At 43.2% G+C, this 23,798-nt stretch overlaps 1 protein-coding gene across 2 annotated transcripts in view; it reads left to right on the top strand.

Moving 5' to 3' along the window:
* The window catches only part of LOC138246534 (lens fiber membrane intrinsic protein-like), a 30,302-nt gene that overhangs the window by 2,842 nt on the left and 3,662 nt on the right, over nucleotides 1–23,798 (top strand). For both annotated transcript variants that reach the window (XM_069201195.1, XM_069201194.1), the window contains exons 2-4: nucleotides 15,550–15,772; nucleotides 17,489–17,638; nucleotides 21,569–21,703. In XM_069201195.1, coding sequence (XP_069057296.1) covers nucleotides 15,595–15,772; nucleotides 17,489–17,638; nucleotides 21,569–21,703 — 463 coding nt within the window. In that variant the 5' untranslated portion in view covers nucleotides 15,550–15,594. The remainder of the gene's footprint in view (nucleotides 1–15,549; nucleotides 15,773–17,488; nucleotides 17,639–21,568; nucleotides 21,704–23,798) is intronic.

Genomic DNA, 23,798 nt, shown 5'->3' on the forward strand with positions numbered 1-23,798 from the left:
TGTGGTGCACTGATAGGGTTAAGAGAGCTAGTGGGCCAGATAGGCTGGGCGATTGGTTATGAAGGCTTTGTAAATGATGCAACTGGTTTTGAAGATGGTGTGGGCCGGCAATGAGAGCCAGTGCTGTTTCATCAGGATCGGGTGATGAGGTCACACTGTTTTTCAGGTCCTGTATGAGATGTGCTGATGTCAGTCTGTTTGCCTTACGAGGGGCTATTGAGAGTCTGGGACGCCAAACAATCGGGGATTGACATCGTCCAGATGCGAGAGCAACAGTTTTGAAGTCACTTTCTGGGAGGATCATTTTCTCTTTCTTCAGCATCACTAGTATCAGGTCATCTTTGTAATCTTCGTTTTCTTGGCAGTGTGCACCTTGAGACCGAAGTTGGTGTCTAGGGTGAAAGCAAGTGACTTGGCTTTGGGTGAAAGTCGAGGCTTGAATCTGTCTGGACTGATGTAACTGAGCCAGGTTTGGAGTAGTTGTTGCTTGTTGTTTTTGACAAATAACAGTCTTTGGTGGGGTTTAGCTTCAGGAAGGTGCTGAACACCCAGGTTTGGACGAGGTGCAGGCTCAGACAAAGGAAAAGGATGCCGGAACAGAGATAACTTTCAGTAGATTATGTATCATAAGCATATTGGTGAATTTTGATGCTGTTACTAGTAAGTAGAACCCCAAGGGGTCCAGGAATAAGTTGAAGATGACAGGGCACAAGATGAAACCCTTGTGCAACCCTGGGGAAGTGCTTAATTTGTGCTTGTTGTTTCCGGTGCTGAGCACCGGCACTTGTTTTTGAGGGCCAGCACTTAGTTTTCTGTCTCAAGCATTTACTGTGAGCAAAAGACACACATGGGAAAGACGGAGGAAGAGAAAAACGAAAAAGTGTCAGAAAGGGGAAAAGCAGAAAGCTGCAAGAGTGAGCTGAAGGGGCAGGGAGTGGCTGTAAATGGATTGAAGAGGCCCGAGATGGCTTCAGGATTACGCCGCCTCAGTATTTTGTGGTCGCACATTTAAATACAGCAGCCACGTGCTTCAGAGGAAGGCTTTGGGCACCGGCACATTGTTATTTACAAATTAAGCACTGCTCTGGGGGGACTGGTGACTGACAGCTTCTAGCCTTGCTTTGCATCCTTTAACTAACCAGTGTAACACACCATAAAACAGCAATTTGGAAGTAGAAAAGCCCAGGACTGGAAATACTGTCCCTAATGACATGGAATAAGGAGGCCACCTCAAGTTTTAATTGACCGTCCTTGTCAACCCGTATACCGAAAGCACCCCAGTCGTCAACGCTGTGCCTGGACATTAGGTGTCCCTCATCAACTGAGAAGCCAAGAAGGTTGACCAGAGTCAATGGCACCACCTGCTGCACAGTTTACCTACTGCAGGTCAGTACTCCCCTGGAGTGATATGTTTCACAAATGTGGTGCATGAGCTCAGTCAGGACGAAAGAGCTGGATCTGAGATCTATGTGCAACTTGCTGGGTGCAAAAAGCACCTTGTACGTCCACTGTCTGAATCCGTGCAGCTGGGGCAGGTGATTTCACCCACCCCCATAAGGACTCCGCACTAGTGGGGAATACAGCCTGGTGGGTCAAGTATAGATGTTGTCTGTTGTCACCCGTGGGACTCACGTTCAAATCCTCGCATTCTTAATTTAGCATTTTGTATTTCCCTTGTAGTACCAGTACCATTAAAGTGGCTGTAGCATTTCCTGGAAAACTGTTTTTTTTTAGCATAATGGCTGAAACAAGTTACTGTTGCCAAAGGCAGTGGTAATAATTTTTTTGAACTTATGAATTCCAACTTATCACTTGCAAATGAACCCACTGACCTACCTTTCTGGTTTTAACCATGCTTCTGGCAGGTTGAGCAGGGCAGGGTTCCCTCTGGAGTGCAGTGCTGCTCACATTGAGGCATCCAGACCCCTCTGGGTCTTGTCCTCCTTCTACCCAATAGTTTCTGTAATTTACTAGGGTGGCAGAGGAATATTGTCATTTGAGAACCAGAGTCAGGAATTTGCAAGCCCCCCTGAAGAGGAAATAACATTTCATATCATTACTGCTGCTGAGTGAACAGGGAGGCAAAGAGGGGTTGCACATCTTCTGTAGAGTGAAAAAGACCCACTGACAAAACTGTGCTGGTCCACTTGGGCTGCAGCAGTGGAATTTGTTTTTTGGCAGATAGTCAATGTTCTTTTAAAAGATTCACAATCGGGTATTGATGTTCATGCTGTTAGAGATATTGCAAACAACCTCTGTCCTGTCTTGTCACGCACCACTACCTTAGTTGACTGAAACATCCACAGAGTCCAAACAATGCCCATTTTTTACTGATGTATCATTCCCTTCCATCTCAGTATTACAACATCCACAGAACTTTCACATTGCAGCTATTTACCAAACCATTGCTGCATTGCTGTCTCAGGACTGAAACATCCACAGAGCTCACACAAAGCATCCATTTCTTACACTTGTCGTGCGCTGTTGTCCCAGTACTGAAAGATTCACTGAGCTCACACAAAGCACCCCATCCCTGACCACTAATGTACCACCATTTCTGTATGGTAACATACATGGAACTCTCAAAAACAGCACTTAATTTGTGCTGGTGTGTGCAGGTGCTTGGAACTGGTACATAGGTCTTGATACCAGCACACATTTATATCCGTTTACCACATGGTGGCACTGTCTACCTATTTTTAAACATCAGCAGACAATTTAACAATCCAAAATAAATAAAAAAGTAATTTCAGCTCCCGAGGCCACTTCCACAGCTCTGGAGGGCCAGCAATAGTCCATATTGTCACACTTGCACAAGTGTGATGGTAAACAGGTAGCACTGGTACTGGAATTTGACAGCTTGGGCAGGGAGACGTGTTGGTGAAATCAGTAGTGGCCTACGGTGAAATATCTTGGGCTCAAATTAAGTACTGCTCACAAAGTACCTCTTTCTGGACCGGTCACATACTTCTATCTCCGATCTGAGGTCCATATTTATACTTTTTTTGCGCCGCATTTGCGCCGCTTTTTGACGCAAAAACGGCGCACACTTACAAAATACAATTGTATTTTGCAAGTTTGCGCCATTTCTGCGTTAAAAAATGAGGCAAATGCGGCGCTAAAAAAGTATAAATATGGGCCTGAATCTCTAGACATTCACAAAACTCAGTGCACTGTCACCACCGCTTTTTGTGACTACCATAGGACATGGACAATAGTCCTGTGCAAGGTATAGGGACATTTTTGGTGCCCCCGTCCAGCTCAGAGAAAAGGTCCTGGGCCTCACATTACCCATTACCATCGGCTGGCCTATGCCTCTGTGCACATAGGGCAAGGGCACATGCCTGTATACAATGCGGGGGACATTCCTGTTACAGTGGACGCAAATAAAAACCTTACATTAAATTCGCTACTTGTACTTCTAAACTTTAAACTGCCTCCCCAAGAGATTGAGAAGTTTGAACATATATAGGCCTCGCAGTGACTGGCCCTACAACAACCAATTTAGTATATATAGTGCATTTTACTTTGGATATGCAATCCAAGGGAATGTAAATACTAAGGCCCATATTTATACTTTTTTAGCACCGCATTTGTGCCGCTTTTTGACGCAAAAGCGGCGCAAACTTATAAAACACAATTGTATTTTGTAAGTTTGCGCCGCTTTTGCGTCAAAAAAAGACGCAAATGCGGCGCTTAAAAAGTATAAATATGGGCCCAAGTGTTACTATCAGCTGTTCAATAGTGCTCAATTTACAGACCTCCCTAGGTTGTGAGGTTGCAGCACCCATGCCGGGATTCAAACCTCTGACACACATAACACTGCTTAGGTTAGTGGTGACTTACACCTGTTTTAACAGCACCAACCCTAAAGTTAGCTGGGCTTTGTTGTTTTCTCTTCCCACAGAAATATGAACTTAGGCCCATATTTATACTTTTTTAGCACCGCATTTGCATCATTTATTGACGCAAAAGCAGCGCAATCTTCCAAAATACAATAGTATTTTGTAAGTTTGTGCCGATTTTGCGTCAAAAAACGACGCAAATGCGGCGCTAAAAAAGTATAAATATGGGTCTTAGTCTTCCCGCCTGTGTAGTGCTGTTGGCTGAAAAACCAGGACAGACTGAAAGTCAGGAATGGGACACAGGACCAGTTGACATGTTTGTCCATGGCGGACTGGGAATACGTTCCCCGTTGCCTCCATAGGGAGCCATGCATGACTGCAGGGATGTCTCCTGCTGCCTTCCCCTCCCACCAAGAACAGAAAAATAGAAAGTGAGCAGCTCATATTCCACCCACCCTCTTTTCCCTCATCACAACATAGGCAGTGAAAGTGTTTTCCACTTTGACATTGTGTCTCACACACTGATGAGCTGATCACCTGAAGGAAGAACATATGAGCAACATGCAGCCATGTCATGGGTGACATCTAGACCCAGCCCTTGTTCTTTCATTCTGACTTTTTTTTTTACCAAACAGCACTTTGCATGCTGAGAGTTCCGAGCACATTCCTACAGTGTTAACAAACATTGAAGAATCCATTAGGTCTAGATTTAATGTGCTTACGTATGCAAGCACATACTGTTTCCACACGATGGCACATTAAAGACCTATTAGCAACCAAAGTTTGTCTGCATTTGTTTGAAAGATCAAACTGAATAAAATGATTTCTTGCTGTGGCGTAAACAGACCAATATTTGAGCAAATTGAAATGCACAGATTTTGCTGTTCTCTTCAGAAGTATGTGCTGCCTTTTCAGGCCTCCTAGATACTGGCTCTTCACCATCAAGTTTACCTCGTGCCACTAAAAAATTACAGAATTTGAAAGTCACAAGTTTGTATCATGGCAGGGCAAACTCAGCCTTCCATCCTTCTAAGGTCTCGGAATTCAGTATTAACGTAAGGTAATACTAATATGAATTAATTACAATACTTAAAGGTCACAATGCTGGATCAACAGTTACAGAAAAAAGGAGTTCTCAATATTATTAAAAGAATGGTAAATAGAGGAACAGTCCATGCAATGGAGAGCATTGCTGCACTGCCCTGCATCAGAAGGAAAGGGAAGTAATGCGTATTATTTACCCTATATGGTGCATTCCTGTCCTTTCCACCTGCACTGACGCCATTTTGGTAGCCTAGCACCAACGCAGGCATCCTTGCACCATGGTGTAAGGGTGTCTGCGTTGCATTCAGGATTGTTTTGTATAGATTTTTACTCTTTCTATCTGTGCTGCAGAACGCAGCACAGATAGAAAGAGGAAAACAACGAGGAGGAATAAAGCTATTTCTCCTCGTTACGCCTCTCGTGAGGAGTCATATCTTTTTGGTGCATTCACAGGTTTACCTAGTTTGGTAAGTCTGGGGATGCGTCAAAAGCCATGGTAGTTGTGTGGGAACACCCACGCAACACCTATGGAATGCCTCTCTTTGTGCAGAGTAATCAGTGCTTAATTTGTAAATAAAAACATGCTGGTGCCCAAAGCCCTCCTCTTAAACATGCAGCTGCTGCAATTAAATGTGTGAACACGGAATATTGAGGCATCGTAATCCTGAAGCCATCTCGGGCCTCTTTAATCCATTTACAGCCACTCCCTGCCCCTTCAGCTCACTCTTGCAGCTTTCTACTTTCTCCCTTTCTGACGCTTTTTCGTTTTTCCCTTCACCCGTCTTTCCCATGTGTGTCTTTTGCTCGCAGCAAATGCTTGAGGCAGAAGAATAAGCCCCGGCACTCAAAAATAAGTGCTGGTGCTTTGCACCAGAAACAACAAGCACAAATTAAGCACTGAGAGTAATGCAATGTTGCAGTGCATTGCATTACTCCATATTTTTGGAGCCATTCAAAGCCACGCAAAGTGGCCTTGCGTGGCTTCAAAAATATGGCTTAAAGATTCGCGCCACACATGTACTATGTTGTATAGTGCAAGCATGGTGCAACCCTCTCGTAAACATGCCCCTTAGATTACACTGGTGTTGCGAAGGTTTGAGACGCAAGTACAACCGTGTGATCATGCACCACATTTGCAGTGCATTTCCTTGACCACTTATGACAAAAGATGCTGGGAGAGGTCTTTTTCCCAAGTTTGTAAGAAGATTTCTATCGTCAAGCAAGCGTTCTACTTTTTTATCAGCCTCACATAGATGAAAGAATGAGCCTGCCTTGCAATCATTTAAATTTGTTATCTGCAGGTGGGACATCCTTGTGGAGGGGAATGGGGCAGGGGGCAGAAGAACAGATGAAAATACGTTTAAAGAAGAGAAGGTTCTTGAGATTTGGGGTAGTTGGGTTAAAAGAATGGTGTAATAAGAGCGGTTCTCTTAAAACGCTCCATGTCACACTTCTGCCGTTCCTGTACGTACCAGGGTAGAATCACATAAATCCAAGAGTAGAGGCAGCTAAATCTTGGAAGTGCAACATTTATGTTAAAATAGGGAGAACAGACTTTAGGTGGATAACAGTTTAATATTCAAACTTTTTTGCGGCAACGTTTGTAGACATATTTTCACTCCAGTCACCCCCATTCAGGTCAGCGCCCCCTGCACGTGGGTCTGCAGATTACACTTGAATTGCATTACTCAGATTACAGAACATGATACTGAGAGCATATCAGGCTGGGGTTCTCCTGTCTTTCTCTGCTGCATATTATTTTCCGGACACATCCCCAGGTGCCACGACAAGCCAGCGCTAGGAATCTTTTCTGCAGATGCCACAGTCTGGTAAAAAGCGGCAGGGTGGCACGATTTACTTACTCCGCTCATTGGGTATCACTCCTTCACATGTTATAATCATTTTACATCAGAAGGTGGCGCTGCTGTGAAACTTTAACTGTTATCTGGTCGTCTCTGTAGTCTCGGAGGAGTCTCTGCTGAGTTTAACATTAAACAACACATGCTCTGGAATAGAGGAGCAGACCCGGAGCGCTGGAACCAGTTCTGAAGGTCGCTGCTGTCCTATTGTTTAAGATCTGCAGGCTGAGCCTCACCAGGGACATTGCATCCAGCTCGGCAGGCCACTTCCGGACTACTGTGTACAGTTCTGCAAGCCTCACCCGGAGTATTGTGTCTAATTCTAAAGTTTCGTCAGGGTTATTTTGTCCATTCCTTTAGCCCTCTTCAGGAGTTTTGTGTGCTGCTTTGGAGTGGTTTTAGTGTTGTTCCTTGATAATCGATGATCGAATTATCTTTCGTTGTAAGAGGCAGTTTACAAGAACTGCACCACCAGGCCATCCTTTAAAGGTTTTAAGAAGTTGCCCATTTGTGTGTTATGCAGACAGGCATTTCTGTGGCGATTGTGGGTCTGGATGTGCTTTCAACTTCGGACTGCATCCTGTAACTATTGTCCTGGAAGGAATTAAAAAACTTGTGGATAGATGATGGAGTTTATGCAGAGCACAAGTCCTAAAAAACAGAAGGGGGGGACTAACCAAGTTAAGAAGTTTGGAAGTGACATCATAGATCGTGACATCGCGTGTGGCCTCACAGGAAGTGACATCATTAGAAGTGACATCAGATCTTAAGACCTCATACATATGTTTAGCAAGTGTATTTTAAGTACATTTGAGCGCTTTACGAGTATACCTGAAAACTCTCCTGATTTGGACTGAACGCTTACGTTTTTGTAAGCTACACATAAAACAATGGCGTTTTTTTTTCAGCGTATGGCTTCCTTTACCCAAGGACTGAACAAGCTATCTCCTCCATGCATAAAAGTCCACATGTATCACATTCCCATGTAGATGAAATTGCTTTAGCTGCCTGCGCATGTAATGCCTAACTGACACAAGGTAATACAACACAGGGCAATGTGCTGTCTTGCGTTAGTGTTTTTTTTTTTTTTTTTTTTAAACACACCAACGCAAACGGGATTTGTGTGGCTCTGTGAATCTCAAAATATATTTTGCATCAGAGTTGTGCCAGAAAAGTGACGCAACCTTTAGGCAACATCCCTGCCTTAACCTGCATATATCTATACACTTGTTTTTTTAAATCTCTGAAACAAAAACATTGGCGACAAGGAGAAACAGGGCAGTAAATCTGTTCTGCTTATTTGGTTGCAAAGTCTGATTTTTAAAATATCTTATGGGGTTAAGGCACCTGCTGCAGAGATCTTTAGCTTCCCAGTAAATCTGAGGGAGTAATAATAATGGTGAGGTAATTCTGGAGGTTAACACATTTGATGGAAAGATCTGTGTTTTGTCTAGTGCCTGTTTTGACTAAAAGTGGCATGGGGGTTAATGTGTCACCTGCAAAGCACATCATGTAACATGCAGACAACAGATTTTTATTTCATGTAGATTGGTGAGTTACTGCTTTTAACACAGAGATACGTTTGTTACTTGTAGTTCCTATTTGTAATCCTTTTAACATAGCGCAGTGAGCTATGAAGGAACTGTCCTATGTAACATATCCTGAACATTGATGTACAAACTTGTATGATTTTATTGTAAATATAGTTAGTATGTGTGATATAAAATGCTCTGACACCCTGCATTTTGATGAATAGCGCTATAACATAAATAAAACATAGCGGTATTTAAATTGTTATTTTGTGTAAATACAGGGACAGACCAACACATTTGACATCCTTACAGTGCATGCATATCTCTCATACACAGTTACGGAACAAAGTCAAAAGCATTCCTCTCTTAAGTATTTGTAAAGTGCTAAAAAGCTATGTGCCTTTGTTTTCCCTCCGCTACATTTTCATCTAGGTATGAAGTTCCAGATTGCTTCCAGCCAAGGATATTCCAACAACAAAAAGGCCTGATGGCCTCTTAAATTAGGCATTTGTTATGGGCCTACGTGGATTCTAAAATTGGAAAGCCCCCCTCACTGCTGCACATTGTTGCACGGATTGAAAGCAGACAACGTGCAGGCGCTGCTGAATATGTCCCGGTGTGAGAAAGTTACACCGGGACAAGTTCAGCATTTTACAGTGGGGCCGATCTTCCGGGCAGGGTGGATGGCGTCCACCCTGTGAAAATAGTAGGTGGACGCCGTAACCCAAGAGGTGAATAGTCCATTTGCTGTCAATGAGCATCTTGCTTTAGAAAGGAGCGATTGGCTGAGGGTTTTTGGGTGCAGGGTTTCAGTGAGGTATGGTTAGTGGCTCTCAGGTAGAGGAAGCGGTTTATGCCCCTGTACAAGGGTCTCAATATCTACATTGGGGTCTGATGTGACACCTAGGATTGTCTGACCTTTCTGGGTGTATCTTGAAGCAAACTGTGGAAGGATATGTACAATGTTTTGTTTATCTTTTGTTGGCTACAATGGGCTGTGGAGATTTACCATAGGTTGATGACATTGTGGTCTGTCCTTTTGAAATGTAAAGGAGGTGCCATGTGACACTGGTCATTGACAGACAGACGCCGCCCAGGATGCCCCTCTTCAGTGCTTAATTTGTAAATAAAAACGTGCAGGTGCCCAAAGCTCTCCTTTGAAACACACGCCTGCTGCAATTAAACGTGCGAACATGGAATACTGAGGTAGCGAAATCCTGAAGCCATCTCTGGCCTCTTCAATCCATTTACAGCCACTCCCTGCCCCTTCATCTCACTCTTGCAGCTTTTTGCTCTCTCCCTTTGTGACGCTTTTTCGTTTTTCTCTTCCTCCGTCGCAGTCAATGCTTGAGGCAGAAAAATAAGTGCCGGCCCTCAAAAATAAGTGCTGGGTTCCCGCAATGGAAATCAGAAGCACAAATTAAGCACCTCCCCTCTTTCTTGGATGAATGTATGATCATTTCAGAGATGTCAATGGTGGTCAGTGAGTCAGGGGAGGCATCCTCTAGGGCTTTACGGGAGGTGTTACTGGGCAATTTGAACTTGCCAAAAAACAGAGTTTTCACAGTTGGTGGGGGCTGCAGTGATGAAGTCTGCTAGTGCTTAATTTGAGCCAGTGGTTGCAGGTGACCTCACCTGGACTCATGTTTGGGAATCAGCACTTATTTTTCCTCACCATAATTTGACCCAGAGCAAGAGAAAGAAAACCACAAAAGGAAAAAAGGAGGAGGAAGAGAAAGACAGAAAAATACTGAAGAAGGTAGAAAGCAGGGATGGAAAATAACTGGCAAGTGTGAGATAAAGGAGTAGGAAGTGTTTGGGGGTGGGTGAAAGAGGCCTGAGGTGGAATCGAAAGGAAACAGCTTTACAATTTGGTACCCCTTCTGAGGGCATCTGGTGAACTGCTAGACGGCACTGTAGTATGGTAGAGTAGGTTGAGGAAACTGGTGTAGCTGAAAGCTGAGTAAGACAGCTGTTTTGCTGAGGAGATTTTTGTGGGTCACATGCCCTGATTTCATGGCCTTCTGGGACACTGATGGAGTGTGCTATGGTCTGGCTGGATTTTTTGAGGAGGCTGTCCTTGCTGGAAACTGTGGGAGGACTGATTGGTTTATGGTTACAGCGGGTTCCACCAGGGATGACACAACCGTTCCCCTCTGGCATATCCTTGGAGTACTCTGTGACCTGGGTTGACAATTTGAGGAGGCTGGCGTGTCAAGGAGCCATGGAAGGGCTCTGAATAGCTGGCCCGTTTCAGCTGAGGTCAACTGATTTTCTTGTCTTGGGATCTGGGGCACTGCTAAGGTGGCATGGTATACTAGCCTAGCATGGAAGAAAAATTGCCCTCCAAAAATATTGTGGCCTAAATATCGGATACCAAAACTCTATGAAAGTAACTATGAAGGTAAGTATTTGTTTGCTATAGTTGATTCCACATACACACACACACACACACACACACACATATGCATTTTAAACTATCAAAACCACTGAAATTCACAGTTACCTCAGTACCTAGAACTCGTTCCATAAAGTAACTAGAACTCGCTCTCTCACCATGACTGCTTCTACCCTCTCATATTACATCACTCATGACATATTCAGTGACTGCATTGATAACATCACTGATGGCCTTTGAAATGACTCGATACCAATACTCTGCATATTGAGGGTTCACGTTTCACAATATTTTGGTTGCTGATATTTTCTTACAGGACCATATTTCTGTCCAAAATATTCTGACATACATATAAGTGGCATAGCTGCAACCATATCACCACAGTCTAATACAGATTGGCAGAGCTGGAGCACAGTAAAAGTTTGGCAACAATGTATATAGAGAGCGTGCAAACTTTGTGCTGTTGGTAAAACAGCTAAGGGACACTTTTGCAACATTTTCTGTAACAAAAAGTTACATTGTAGACTTGCAGGAGCTATGTAGACAGTCGTTTCACTTTTAGATAAAAGTGGTAGATTGGAAATGTAGCATTAGCTGCTTTTCACAAGAAACACATGAAAGTTTGGCCAAACCCCGGGGGAATACTCTGGGAAGATGTCAGAAATAAATCTGCTGAAAATAGGGCGCGGTTAATTGATGGGCATACTGGTCTCTTATACCTGATCATTCATTTTCATTCTCCAGATGTTATATTCTGGGTGTCAGCTGTAGAACTGGTCACATGTTTATTAACCCTAGTGTGTCGTTGTTGTCCCTCCTGCACAATCCATATAATGATTGTCCTCTACTTAAAACAACTTTAGCTGACGCTGTCTGCCCTCCGCATAAGATCTCCAGATGTCTGTTGTTGTATGGGTGAAGGCCATTACACTTCTAGGAAAGTGCTGTGCTGTGAAGTGCTATGTGTCCAATTCCTCCTCTTTTGGCCAGCTCTTTACATTTCCTTCAATCCCATGATGGTGCCTCACACATCCCGCTTACTTCTCCAGAAGATCTAAAAGTTTTGTTGAATGGGTGAAAAACATAAAGTTTACTCCCACCCATAGAGAAGGGGGATTCGTACCCCACCTGGCTTTGAGGTCACTGATGGTTGGTGGAAAATAATTCTGTAGTGCCTAGTCACATGTGCTTCTACCTGTAGCAGTGCGGCGATGCCTATCCACTCCCTTGTGGAAAATCAATTCAATACCATGTACCTTGGACCCTTCACTCCCCCTTTTGTGTATGTAGTGGATCGTGGTGTGTGAAATATGTGTATATCTGTGAACCACCTGTTGTGGCGGGAAGGCACCAGCTTGAGAAGGGGTACAGGCGCCAAGGCTTGCATGGAGAATGAGTTGAGGAAGAGATCTGCAGATGATGCAGCTGGCATTTTGACTTCTGCTTCATCTGTGCATCAGAGGCCATGCTAGGAAGACCAAAAGGTAAATCTGCATTGATTCTTGGTTCAACTTACCATATAGAGCCATTTCTTCAGCCTCAGAAGAATTCATAGATTACTCCTTTCACCAGATGTATATCCTGCTGGTAAGGTTGGTCTCTCTGTGTCCAGACGACCGTGACCCAGCATCTTAGGACATGTCTTAGAGTAATCAATATTTGAAGTTACATTGGTAAAGTTTTCTCCTGGAGTCCTCATAGCGCCATTAATGAAAATTTCATCCCCCACAACCATTATTGTGATACAAGCCTCAGGCGTTTAGCACCTCTTTAGGACCTACTGTGGCTGTTGATCCTTTTCCCAGCCCAAGTAGCCTCTTGAACGTTAACTGTGGACCAGACTAGCTGAAGATCAATCTCCATAAACTGTGGGAACTTTCTCCAAAGTAGCAGATTCCTGATGACCCTAACTAACCAGACACCCAGAGGCCCAAGTCTCTGTCCAATGTACTATCATGTATCTGTAGCGCCTCCATTTCTGGGGTAGGAGTTCATTTGGAGTAATGCTGAAGACCAGACAAAGCCGGAGGAGGGACTGAAACACCTGGAGGTACCAAAGCACAAAAATACCTAGTAACAAACCAGTAACTGATACGTCTAGTAGAATTCTGGGAACAGATTACTAAACTCTGGAAATGCCTCACTATTTACTCTAACCAGAATGACTAGCCCCTACGATTAGGTTTTCATATCAAATTCTAATTCCAAAATATACAATGGTCTTCTGGTATTCTTTGGGCTGCTGAATTTAAATTCCTACTAAAATACTCTGTGTAAAGAGACTGAGGTAATCTCTTTTAGTCTATTGCAGAGTGGGAGCTCTGCCATATATGGAGCTGCTCCCAACACTTCCCCTGCCCCATTTACAGATGTGTGGACCACAGGGTTTCCTACGGCAGAGCCTCAGCTGGATTCACTGTCAAAAAACTGTTCTGTTGACCTGAGAGTCCATCCAGTACATGACCTCTGCGACACAGTGCAGTTCACTGCACCTTCTGTGGGGTGGGTTGACCACCACTGATTGTGCCTGCCTGAGTCTGCCAAAGAAGTAGAGAGGACCTGGGCAGGGAAAACAAACAATGGCCAACGTGCAGGGTGAAATCTCACTGCGTGCCAGGGCCTTTGTTTTACTTTTCAGAAGCAGACCGTCCACAAATGCTTTGCGGGCAAAAAAAAAAGTGCCCCATTTGGTATTTCAGCTATATCTACATTACCTGCGCCACTGAAGCACATGCAATGTAGCCACAAATCTCCAGACCCACCAGGGACCTTTAGATATGGCAGACAGCACTGCGGAGGTCAGGGCCTCCTATAATGTTGTGGGATGAAGGGCCTACTTATTCCCCAGTAGAGCTATCAATTTATTTGGTTTGTTATTTGCTGGGCTGAACTGTGGCAATAAATCTTATACTACCTCCTGAAGCATGCCTTGACTAAGGGCCTGATTTATATTTCAGCAGATGGGTTACCCCATCACAACGGCGACGGATAGCCCATTCACCCGAATATAAATCCCATAGGATATAATGAAATTTACATTTCGGCAGACGGGAGATCCATCAACGTTGTGATGGAGTAACCTATCCGCCAAAATAAAAATTCGGGGCCTAAGTACTCACCTGCTCACATTTACAAAGTTAGTAGTTTGGTTACTTATTTTTAGTACAATAGTACCACAGGCCCTTGAATAGAAGTGTTGAATGGTGTCATTTACTATGCATGCTGTTTAATATCCAAGAACTGCCCAACACCCACAGATAAAAGCTCCACAGTTCTGTCAAGCACTTAGGAATTTGCAGTGCAACCTACCTTAGAAGAGGCAGAATTGCCTGTGGGGGAGCCTGGAATATTATAGGCAGGTGTCCTTGATCCCAGCTCTGTTGAGTCTTCACACATAATTCTTGCAAATGCTCCTGTATTGGGTCCTGCTGATTCATAAAAAGTCTGAAACATTTAGGCCCATATTTATACTTTATTAGCGTCGCATTTGCGTCATTTTTGTATGCAAAAGCAGCGCAAACTTGCAAGACACAATTGTATTTTGTAAGTTTGCGCCATTTTTGCGTCAAAAAGCAGCGCAAATGTGGCGCTAAAAAAGTAAAAATGTGGGCCTTATTTTTCCCAGAGGTAGCTGTGCACTACTCTTGCCAAGCACTGTGTAACAAATGATTTAGTAACTCTAGTGCCAAGAAGCTACTTCTTTCCAGAAAGAGGGTCTTTAGAAAACCCAGATAATCTAACCTAACCTCGCCTAACTTAACCTAACCTAACTGAACCTAACTAAACCTTTAGTAACCTATCTCTTAACATAGTGTCTCCTGGTCTACCTTAAGCCAACATAACCCAGTTTAGGCCCTCAGTTGCAAAGCAATTTGATTGATGCAAAGTCTTGGATTTGTAAAATCAGAGCCTTTGCACTTGCAATATGGCATTTTTGCATTTACAAAATCCAAACTGTGATTCGGTAACACATTACTGAATTAAAATTTGGGTTTGGGAATACATACCAACCCAATGGCTTTCTTTAGGTCTGGCCAAATGCAACATAGCACGAATGTGGGGAGCGTGGAATGCACCGGAGGTGGCCGATTGGAAACATGACATGGACTGGTGCATGTTGGTGGAAAAATCAGTCTACGGGTAGAAGCTGCCCAAGAAAATGGGAAAAAATATAGTCTCCATGGAAAATAGTTCGAGGGATAGGGGTGTCACACTTGGGGAAAATTCGGGATAATTCAACATGAGCCTAACAAGTTTTTACATGCATTGTTCCTGACAACTCAGTGCCCTTGATGACGTAAATTTTAAATATGCCTCATTTATTGATATAATGGTGTACGCCCCTTCACCGACCATGTGATTGTAATGTACTGCCTTTTTAAGTTTTATTTCTTCATGAAATCTTAATAAAAAGATTTATTTAAAAACATTCTTGAAAGGGTCCTGTTCGGGTCATCATTTCAATAGTCTGATTTCTAAAGGTATGTATTAATGTTTTGCGACCGAAAAGAAGTTACTGAGGGCCATATGTACAAACACATGTTCCCATAGACACAGAATGGGTAAAACCCTTTGCTACATCTGGCCCTTGAAGTCGGTAGACGTCGGTGAGCAAATTGCGACCACTTAAACATATTCTGTGTTTGTATCGCAAATTTGTTGCAATTAGCAATTTTTTTATTTTGAATTTTTGTACAGGAGGACCTGTGCTATACTAATATTACTTTTCCTAACCTACCTAGTTTATTTACCCTCCTCTCCCGTGACCCGGTGTAAGTAAATCACATTTCCCTAACCTGTACCTTTACTTACTTTAACCTAAACTAGCCTAGTCTGGCCTAACCTCACCATTCTTTTCTTCCGCTACGCAGGTTTTTTCTTGTTTTGGTGTAAACGCCCCCGCGGCTGCTCCTGATATGATGTACAGTTTCATGGGAGGAGGCCTCTTCTGCGCCTGCGTGGGAAACATCCTGCTGGTCGTGTCCACTGCCACGGATTACTGGATGCAGTACCGCCTGTCGGGGGCCTTTGCCCACCAGGGCCTGTGGCGGTACTGCATGACCGGAAAGTGCTACATGCAGACTGAGAGTATTGGTAAGAAATGGCTGCTTATCTCAGCTCCTTCTACTTCTTTGAACAACAGAGTTTGGCCACATGTTGTCTCTTCAATCTTTGCTCATCAAGCATTTACTGCAACATTTTGCATGCAAGCAACAAGTCTCCCCATCCCTTCGCTCTTTGTAAATTTCCCAGCAGACCCTGCGGCTTTCCTGAGCCGACTCCTGAGTACTAGGGCCTTTTTGCCAGTGTACGTGTTTGAATAATATGGTTTCTGCTCCACTAACCATGAGCGGACCTAAACTACTGATGCTGAAAGGCTAAGCAGAAAAAAGTGGTTTCCTGACATATTTTCCCTTATTGGAGCATTCCAGATATATTCATACATCATTGAGATGTGTTCCACTGATATTACCCTGCTGCTTTCAATTACAGAGGAGAACTTTAGCGCTTTATTACAGTACACTGGCCCGTGGGGAACATTTCTAGGCTGACATTTTTGCATTATTGCTCACATTCATCTTCATTGTCCAAACAAAAAGATTTGTGACTAGAATCAGACCAATGATTTCACTGGACTTTGACTTCAGTGAGGCTGGCTTACATAAGACAGGGTCACCAGTTAATGAATGTAGAGCCCTATTATTTATGTGTAAATAGCCCAATCATGGCTTCAGGCTGCATTGTGGTCGGGTGACATTCTGATTTAATTTATGACCCGTTTAAGGCCTTGCACAGCAGTTTTGCATCTGCCAATCACAACAGGACGTTCTTCCATTTATATGCATCTCTTTTTCCTTTGTTGATGATAGTGTTGCTAAGATGTGTATCAAATGGTTGCAACTTACATTAGATCAGGTTACCCGTCCTGATGATGACCCTCTTTTTTGTCACATTGGGGCTGAAACGTCAACAACATCGTTCTAACAGATCAATTATGTGAATTGGTAATAATCTTGCATATTCATGTGAAACCCATTGAGGTGCTTTGATATCATTAAATCATTGTACTACTGAAAACGTATGCCACCCTGATGGACTACCAAATTTAGAGATCACTGCAGAGGAGATGTCTGTACCTCCAGACGAATCATCGAGGGGGTTCCTCTGAAAGTCTGTTGACAGCTGTTCACCAAACGTTTTGTGTTTAAAAACAAATAACACATGACCCTTACTCCAGGGAATTTGTTCCCTGGAACTTGGCCATTATATTTAAGTTTTTGTTTGTCACCTCTAGGTTTTGCCTGGCAGTGAGAGACATAAAAAGGACATCAGATCAACAGGGTTGGTGGTGTGATGCCCTTTCTTTGATGGCCAGCGTTCTGTCGGAGTAAGCTGTCCGCCAATGGACCCAACGGGGGCATCGATGATGAAAAGTTGATTGTCAGCCCAACTCTAAATAGGGCAGAAAGACCACAAGTTTGGCGGATGGGGTACTCTGTTGCTTTAGTGACTGAGTACCTCGTCTGTCAAACTTTAAATTGGGATTTAATTCTCCTATATAAATGTAAACCACAGGCTTCTTGGTTCATAAATTGGATATGCTGCAGATGTATTATCTAACTGAGGGCCTGTTTGTAAGCAAGATGCATATGGTATTAAACATCCCATAACACTTATAAAGTGGTATGTTAGGCTGTGGTACAAGTATTGTATGAAAGAATATGACTACTGTGCACCTGTGTCACTGTAGACTATTTTTCCCTTGCTCCATGTGCCATTTTCTTTCTTATCGTCCCTGTCTGCACTTAGCTTACTGGAATGCCACCAGAGCTTTCATGATCCTGTCGGCCCTCTCCTGCTTTGCTGGCATCATCGCAGGCATCCTGTCCTTCTCCCATTTCTCCACCTTCGAGAGGTTCAACAGGTCCTTTGCAGCAGGCATCATGTTCTTCGTATCTAGTAAGTCATGTTCTGCAAATGATGTTGATGTCTGTGATATGCAACTGCTCCTTGGTGGAAATTTAAGTGGGACATTTCCAGATGATTTCTACTGAATTAGGTCATTCTCATATTGCCTTTGTTTATCTACTGTCCCGCTCCAGACAATGTTGCAGTTTCTTCTCCGAATTTATTATTATTGCCTCCTGTGGCTGTATAATCAAAAGTGCCCAGAGGTGCAACAAACGTGTGCCCTTCTCTTTGCACCCCGGGTCACTTTGGTATTACAGAACATGTCACTTGCACGGTCCCCTTCTGTAATACAGATTGAGCCGGTGTTACATTTGTGCCAAAGTGACATAAACCAGGAGCTTCCTGTGCCTCTACACTTGTGCCATGTTGGTGCAGAGGCAAGGGGGATTGTGAGGGAGTGCACTGACTGTGTGGCACATATACCTAGCACACATTCAGTGGGCCACCCAAGGCAGCCCAATAAAAGCAAGGTTCCAATTACATGTTCAAGTTTAGTACATGTGGAAAGTTCCAAAACATGTTTTACAGATGTAAATCTTTTGCCAGGGGCAGGGAATCGGCACTCCTGGTGAGAATGTCCTTAAAAGTTTGACAATGACTACAAACATACTTGTAGTTGAGACTAGAATCTTCCACTGTAGCATTTAAAAAAATCCATCATCCATAAGGTGACTTTCCTTTACCATCCAATGATTCAGGATGAATTTAGAGCTATAATGAAAAATACTTAGATTTTTGAAGTACTAAACCCAAAGATGTATGTTTGCCCCACCAGGTTTCTTGATATGGTATACCTGCGTCCAGATTCACAAAGGTTGGTGTATGAGCAGGTGTGACTCAATCATGTGGTACTCCTGCCTAACTCATGAATTTCAGGAGTCTAATACAAGAGTAAAGCACAATAAAACTTTCTGAACAGGGTCCAGCTCAACCCAGTGCAATGCCATGTATTATATATCGACCTTGGGAGGATCAAAATCTGAGTGAGCCCCCAAAGATTTATATTTGTGACTGTGTGGGTCATGCATATTTTCCTCCACTGTATATTTTGGTCTACTGAAGCTGCAGATCAATGGGATCTCTCTCATCATAGGTATGCTGGTAACTATTTCTCCCACCCTCATTTAATACTTTCTCTAGAAATCTGAGAATGTTCTGTTACACTCAGGTTCTAAATGAGTGACATTGGTCACTTGTTCAGTCACTTACGCTCAGTAAATCACTCACTAGCTTACAGACTTTTCGCACTCAATCATTTGTGCCACTGGCATCTCCATCATACACCGTGAAGACATCAACTGCACTGGCTAGAGCACGTTAACTTCACAATTAGCATCCCCAGCACTACAACAATAGGTGACGTCAGCACGCAAAATGTCCTCTCATTGCTTACCCACTTTGCACCAACTAAAGTGTAGAGAGCGGAGTTTTCCCTGTATGGGCTTTGGTGTTCCCTGACTAGACCCTTCTCTGTTTGGCAGATCTTACACACTGAAATAAAGCTGTATTATTCACAGTAAGAATGACAGTTTAAAAGTTAACTTCAAGAATATAAGAGAAAAATACATATGCTGGGTACTTAATCAGTTATCATAATGGTTTACAAATCATAAGCAAAATAACTCAGTACAGTTCTGTAGGAAATCCAGCACTGATTTCCCCTCTAAAAGTGGAAAACTGAGGCCCATACAGTGATGAAAAGCAGGTCCTTTTATAGGACTTAAAAAAAAGAATTTCATACATTCACTACAGAAGAACAGGGTTCCCAGAGTATGCACCAATGGGGAAAAACACAAAGAAAGAATTGACTAAAAACACATTTGAAAATTCTCTCAAACACTATTACATTAGGTTCAGACGTTATCAGAGTATGTTGAGGTAGCATGAGGTGATACACAGTCAAGGACAACCTTTCTGAGACAGCCAGGTTGTCCTTGAGTAGGTACATCACATTCAGTGTGGCTGGGGAAGCCTCAGTTTTTCAATGCAAAGCTCACAGTTCTTTATTACAGCGAAGAACGGAGATAGTGATCATGTGGTGTAGTAAGACGATGGAAGAAAACATAAAATTGGCTTATGTTAGTGTAAGCTCCATTTCTAATATATTAAACACTACATTTCAATAAAATGAATTCCACAGTGGTTCCCTTCTCTAGCAATCATTGAGGCCAGATCCAACTTAATTCCCCCTCACACACCTTACTGCCCCATGGACGCTACAATCCAATGACTTCTCCCTGCTCAGGGTCCTCAGCTTCCACCATGAGGACCAGATAGACACCAACTTCACTAACTCCCTATAAGATCTCAGAATCCTGGATGTCATCTAATGATTAAATAACCCCACCCACACAGCGGGTCACCTCCTTGACCCAATCTTTGCCAACTTCTCCAACATCCCAATGGGCAGCTCCACCCTCTTACCTGGACCGACCATTACCTCATCCAGTTCAACATTAAATTACCCAACCAGATGAAACCTACCAATATGCAGATCACCCATCGGGAATGAAACAAAATCTCCAATGATAACTCAAAGTTAGTGTCCCGCCAGACCACCAGCCTAACCCACGCCATCTCTCACTTCAGCCAGTGGATAACCACCTGAACTGACTCCCTGGCCCTGATAAAAACCAATGCCACAGATAACATACACTTCATCATTAACAAGGGAGAGAGGCAGGGCTCATCCTACTGGACATCTCAGCAGCCTTCAACACCATCTCCCACCATGTCCTCATCTAGAGAATCGACAAAGCCAGAATCCAGGGACTTGTCCTACAATGGATCCACTCCATCATCACCTGACATTCTTACATGGTCCGCCTCACCTCCTTCCAGTCTGATGCCACCAGGCTGATCTGGGGAGTTCCAAGGGGCTCCTCCCTGACTCCCACCCTCTTCAACATTTACATGGCCTCACTCACCCCCATTGTTCAGTGCCCCAGTCTCAGCATTGTTGCATATGCAATTGACATGCAACTGATCCTTTCAGTCCCAGAAGACACACTTACAGCACAATCCAATTTCATCAAGTGCATGTCCAACTTAGGGGACAGGATGAAAAGGGGCTTCCTCAAGCTTAACGGCAACAAAATCAAAGTTGTATTGTTTGGTAAACACTCCTCTCCACGGTCCCCAACATGGTGGTCTCGTGATCTAGGGCCAGCTACCACTGCCAACAATGTGGCAAGAAACATGGACATCATAATTAACAACCAAATCTCCATGCCCATCTAAGTCAATGCCGTAGCAGCAACATGCTTCCATGCCCTTGTGAGGGCTCAGAAAGGCATTTAAATGGCTCCCACTGAACAGATGCAAGTTGGTAACCCAATCCCTTATCACCAGCAGACTTGACTACACACTACACCTCTTACCACAGCATAGTTCTATCTCAGTGATCGCATTCACTTCATCATCCCTACAAGACACTTCAGCTCAGCTGTACTTCTTTAGGCCCACATCCCCCGCACCCAACGCACTAAAATGTGTGGATCCGCTTTCTTCCACATCATCCCCAAGACCTGGAATGAGCAATTCCTCCTCATCGGAGTGGTTTGTTCCCTCCTAGAATTCAAAAACCGAGAACCTGGCTTTTCAACTAGGCTCTATACAGGCAACTCAGTTGTGCTCCTTCTAGGGCACCTGGATACCCATGTGGTTGATTAGCACATCTTATAAATCCACATAACGAAACATGGCATAACATAACATAACATATACTCACTCACCAACTTGCACAGTTTAGTTTTCTGCTGGAGTTTGCCATCTGTAGTTTAATGCATGTCAGTGAAATAACTAAAACCCCTTTGACTGACCATTTGTAAATTAGCTCGACCAATGAGCTTGCTACGACAGATCAGATGATCACTTTGAGAAGTTACTCACTCGCTCATCTTCTCTTCTCTTCTGCAGCTTTGTTTGTACTTTTGGCAATGGCTATCTACACTGGTGTCACTGTGAATTTCCTCGGCAAGCGGTTTGGAGACTGGCGCTTCTCGTGGTCGTACATCCTGGGGTGGGTGGCGCTGCTAATGACATTCTTTGCAGGTAAGTGCCATATCTACCTTTGGTGCATTCTGATATTATATATTTATCATATCTGAAGTGAAGGTGAATCTCCATAAAACCTGTGCAAACCATACTGTGTGGACTAAAACAGTACAGCAGCACAAATATACTATTTGAAAAGTCTTGTTGCTTTAGGTCCTATTGTATGTAGAGGCTGGACATTCCTGAAAGTAGGGTGGATGTTAGAAAGAAAGAGATATAGTTTGGAGGTGCTCATTTGTTGTTGTTGTAAGCTGTCCTGGAAGCCTATGTTTGAGGAGAATGTTTTGAGTAGGATTTATGATTGATGGTGACTAAGCCTTCATAGAAATCCAGATGGATTGTAAACATGACCTGATGTTGTCAGTGGGTTGATGAGGATGATCTACTGCTTAGTGGATTGGTGACTCTAGACTAGTAATCTTGAAGGAGGGTGAGTATTCTATGAAATTGAGTGGCGGTAGGATTAGCATTGCTAATTTGGGACAGGGTACCCCTATCAACTAAATACATCTATTTTGGTTAGGTCAAGACTTTGAGGGAATCTCTGCTCACCCTCTGCTAGCTATGTCACAAGCAGTCGCCAATCTTTAAAGAAGTGAGTGTTAAATTCAAGGAGCATCACCAATTATAAAACAAAGACACAGTACAATAAAGAAAAATGTAATGTGCAAAAAACACCAAGGTCTTTAAAATAGGTTACTACTAGAAGAGATATGATTTTTAAGGGCCTCATTCTGATCTTGGTCAGACGGGTTACACTGTCACAAATGGGACGGTTATTCCATCCACCATATTACAATATCCATACAGTATAACGGAATCATAATACGGCCGAGGGGATATCCGTCACGTTTGTGAAAAAATAAACCCGTCCGCTAAGATCTATATCAGGCCCTTTGTTTTAAGGCAGACAGCACCAAACAAAGATAAAAACCAAGCAAAAGTTTGCAGTTTGCAGTTGACCCGGACCGAAGAGTGATTTCTGAGCAACCGTGATGTGTCTTTCCATTAAAGTTATTACCCTGAAGTTAGTCTCTGAAATGGAGGTTACAATCTTCCAGCATGGAAAGGTCTAAGGCTGGCAAGGATCCCTCAAAGTCAGACACGTCATAATTAAACCACTGCTAAAACTGTTAGTTTTGTCACCAAAAGTTTAGAGAGGGCCAACTATAGATTTAATAGCAGATGAGGTAATTTTGTAGGTTGGATAGATTTGCCTCTTTACCTTGGTCTAAAGTTCTACCATCAATTGAGGTGAGTTTAATGAGGTGGGAAGAGATTCAGTGAGTTGGAAGGATGTGATATAGCCTCAGTGGTGAGGGGGTTCAAGTGAGTACTAGAGACACTAGTAGAGAAAATGCTGGGACATCAGTGCAGTAAATGTGCAGTCTGTGTCAGTTTTCAATTTTATTGGCTGACCCAAAGAGGATTCATGTTTGTGCAATCACCCTCTACATCTTCCTAGACGAAGAGACTGTGGGGACTTCTTGTAGATTCCCAGTACAGTGGTGTTCCTATGTGTGGTTTTTTTTATAGTGTTTTCTGCTGGTGGGAAGTTCTGTGGATTGGACTTGCTGTTGCTTCCTGTTTGATTTAATCTAGTTCCTGAGTGGTATCCATTTTTACCCATTCACTGTTTTTGTCCACAGTATTTTTGCTCAAATGGTTGTTCTTGTTTTACTATTATTTCCCTGGAAAAATATTTTCTAATGCTAACCTTCATCTTCCAACCTTATTGTAAACTCTTGTTCTAGTAGTGCTGTTCCAGTTGAAACTGCAGCTTCTTTATCTGTGTTAATTCCTTTTAGGAATATGTATGATATATTGTGTTATGTCGTATAATTTATAATGTGTGATATGATACACAGAATGGTATCCTGGCACAATTAGCTAATTCAAGACACAGTCAGCATGGACAACTAGTGGGTGGAGGCTAGTTGGAGAGAAAGATTTTCAGCAATTTCCTGAAGGCAACATGTGGTAGATGACTTTGAGAGAGCAATAGATGTTATACCATTATTTAGCACTTAACTGACTAAAGTCACTGCCTCTACGGTGCAATTTACTGAAGTCAGGCGGTTTGAAATAGTTT

The sequence above is a fragment of the Pleurodeles waltl genome, chromosome 7 (genome assembly GCF_031143425.1).
Source record: "Pleurodeles waltl isolate 20211129_DDA chromosome 7, aPleWal1.hap1.20221129, whole genome shotgun sequence".
In the NCBI taxonomy this organism is placed as follows: domain Eukaryota; kingdom Metazoa; phylum Chordata; class Amphibia; order Caudata; family Salamandridae; genus Pleurodeles; species Pleurodeles waltl.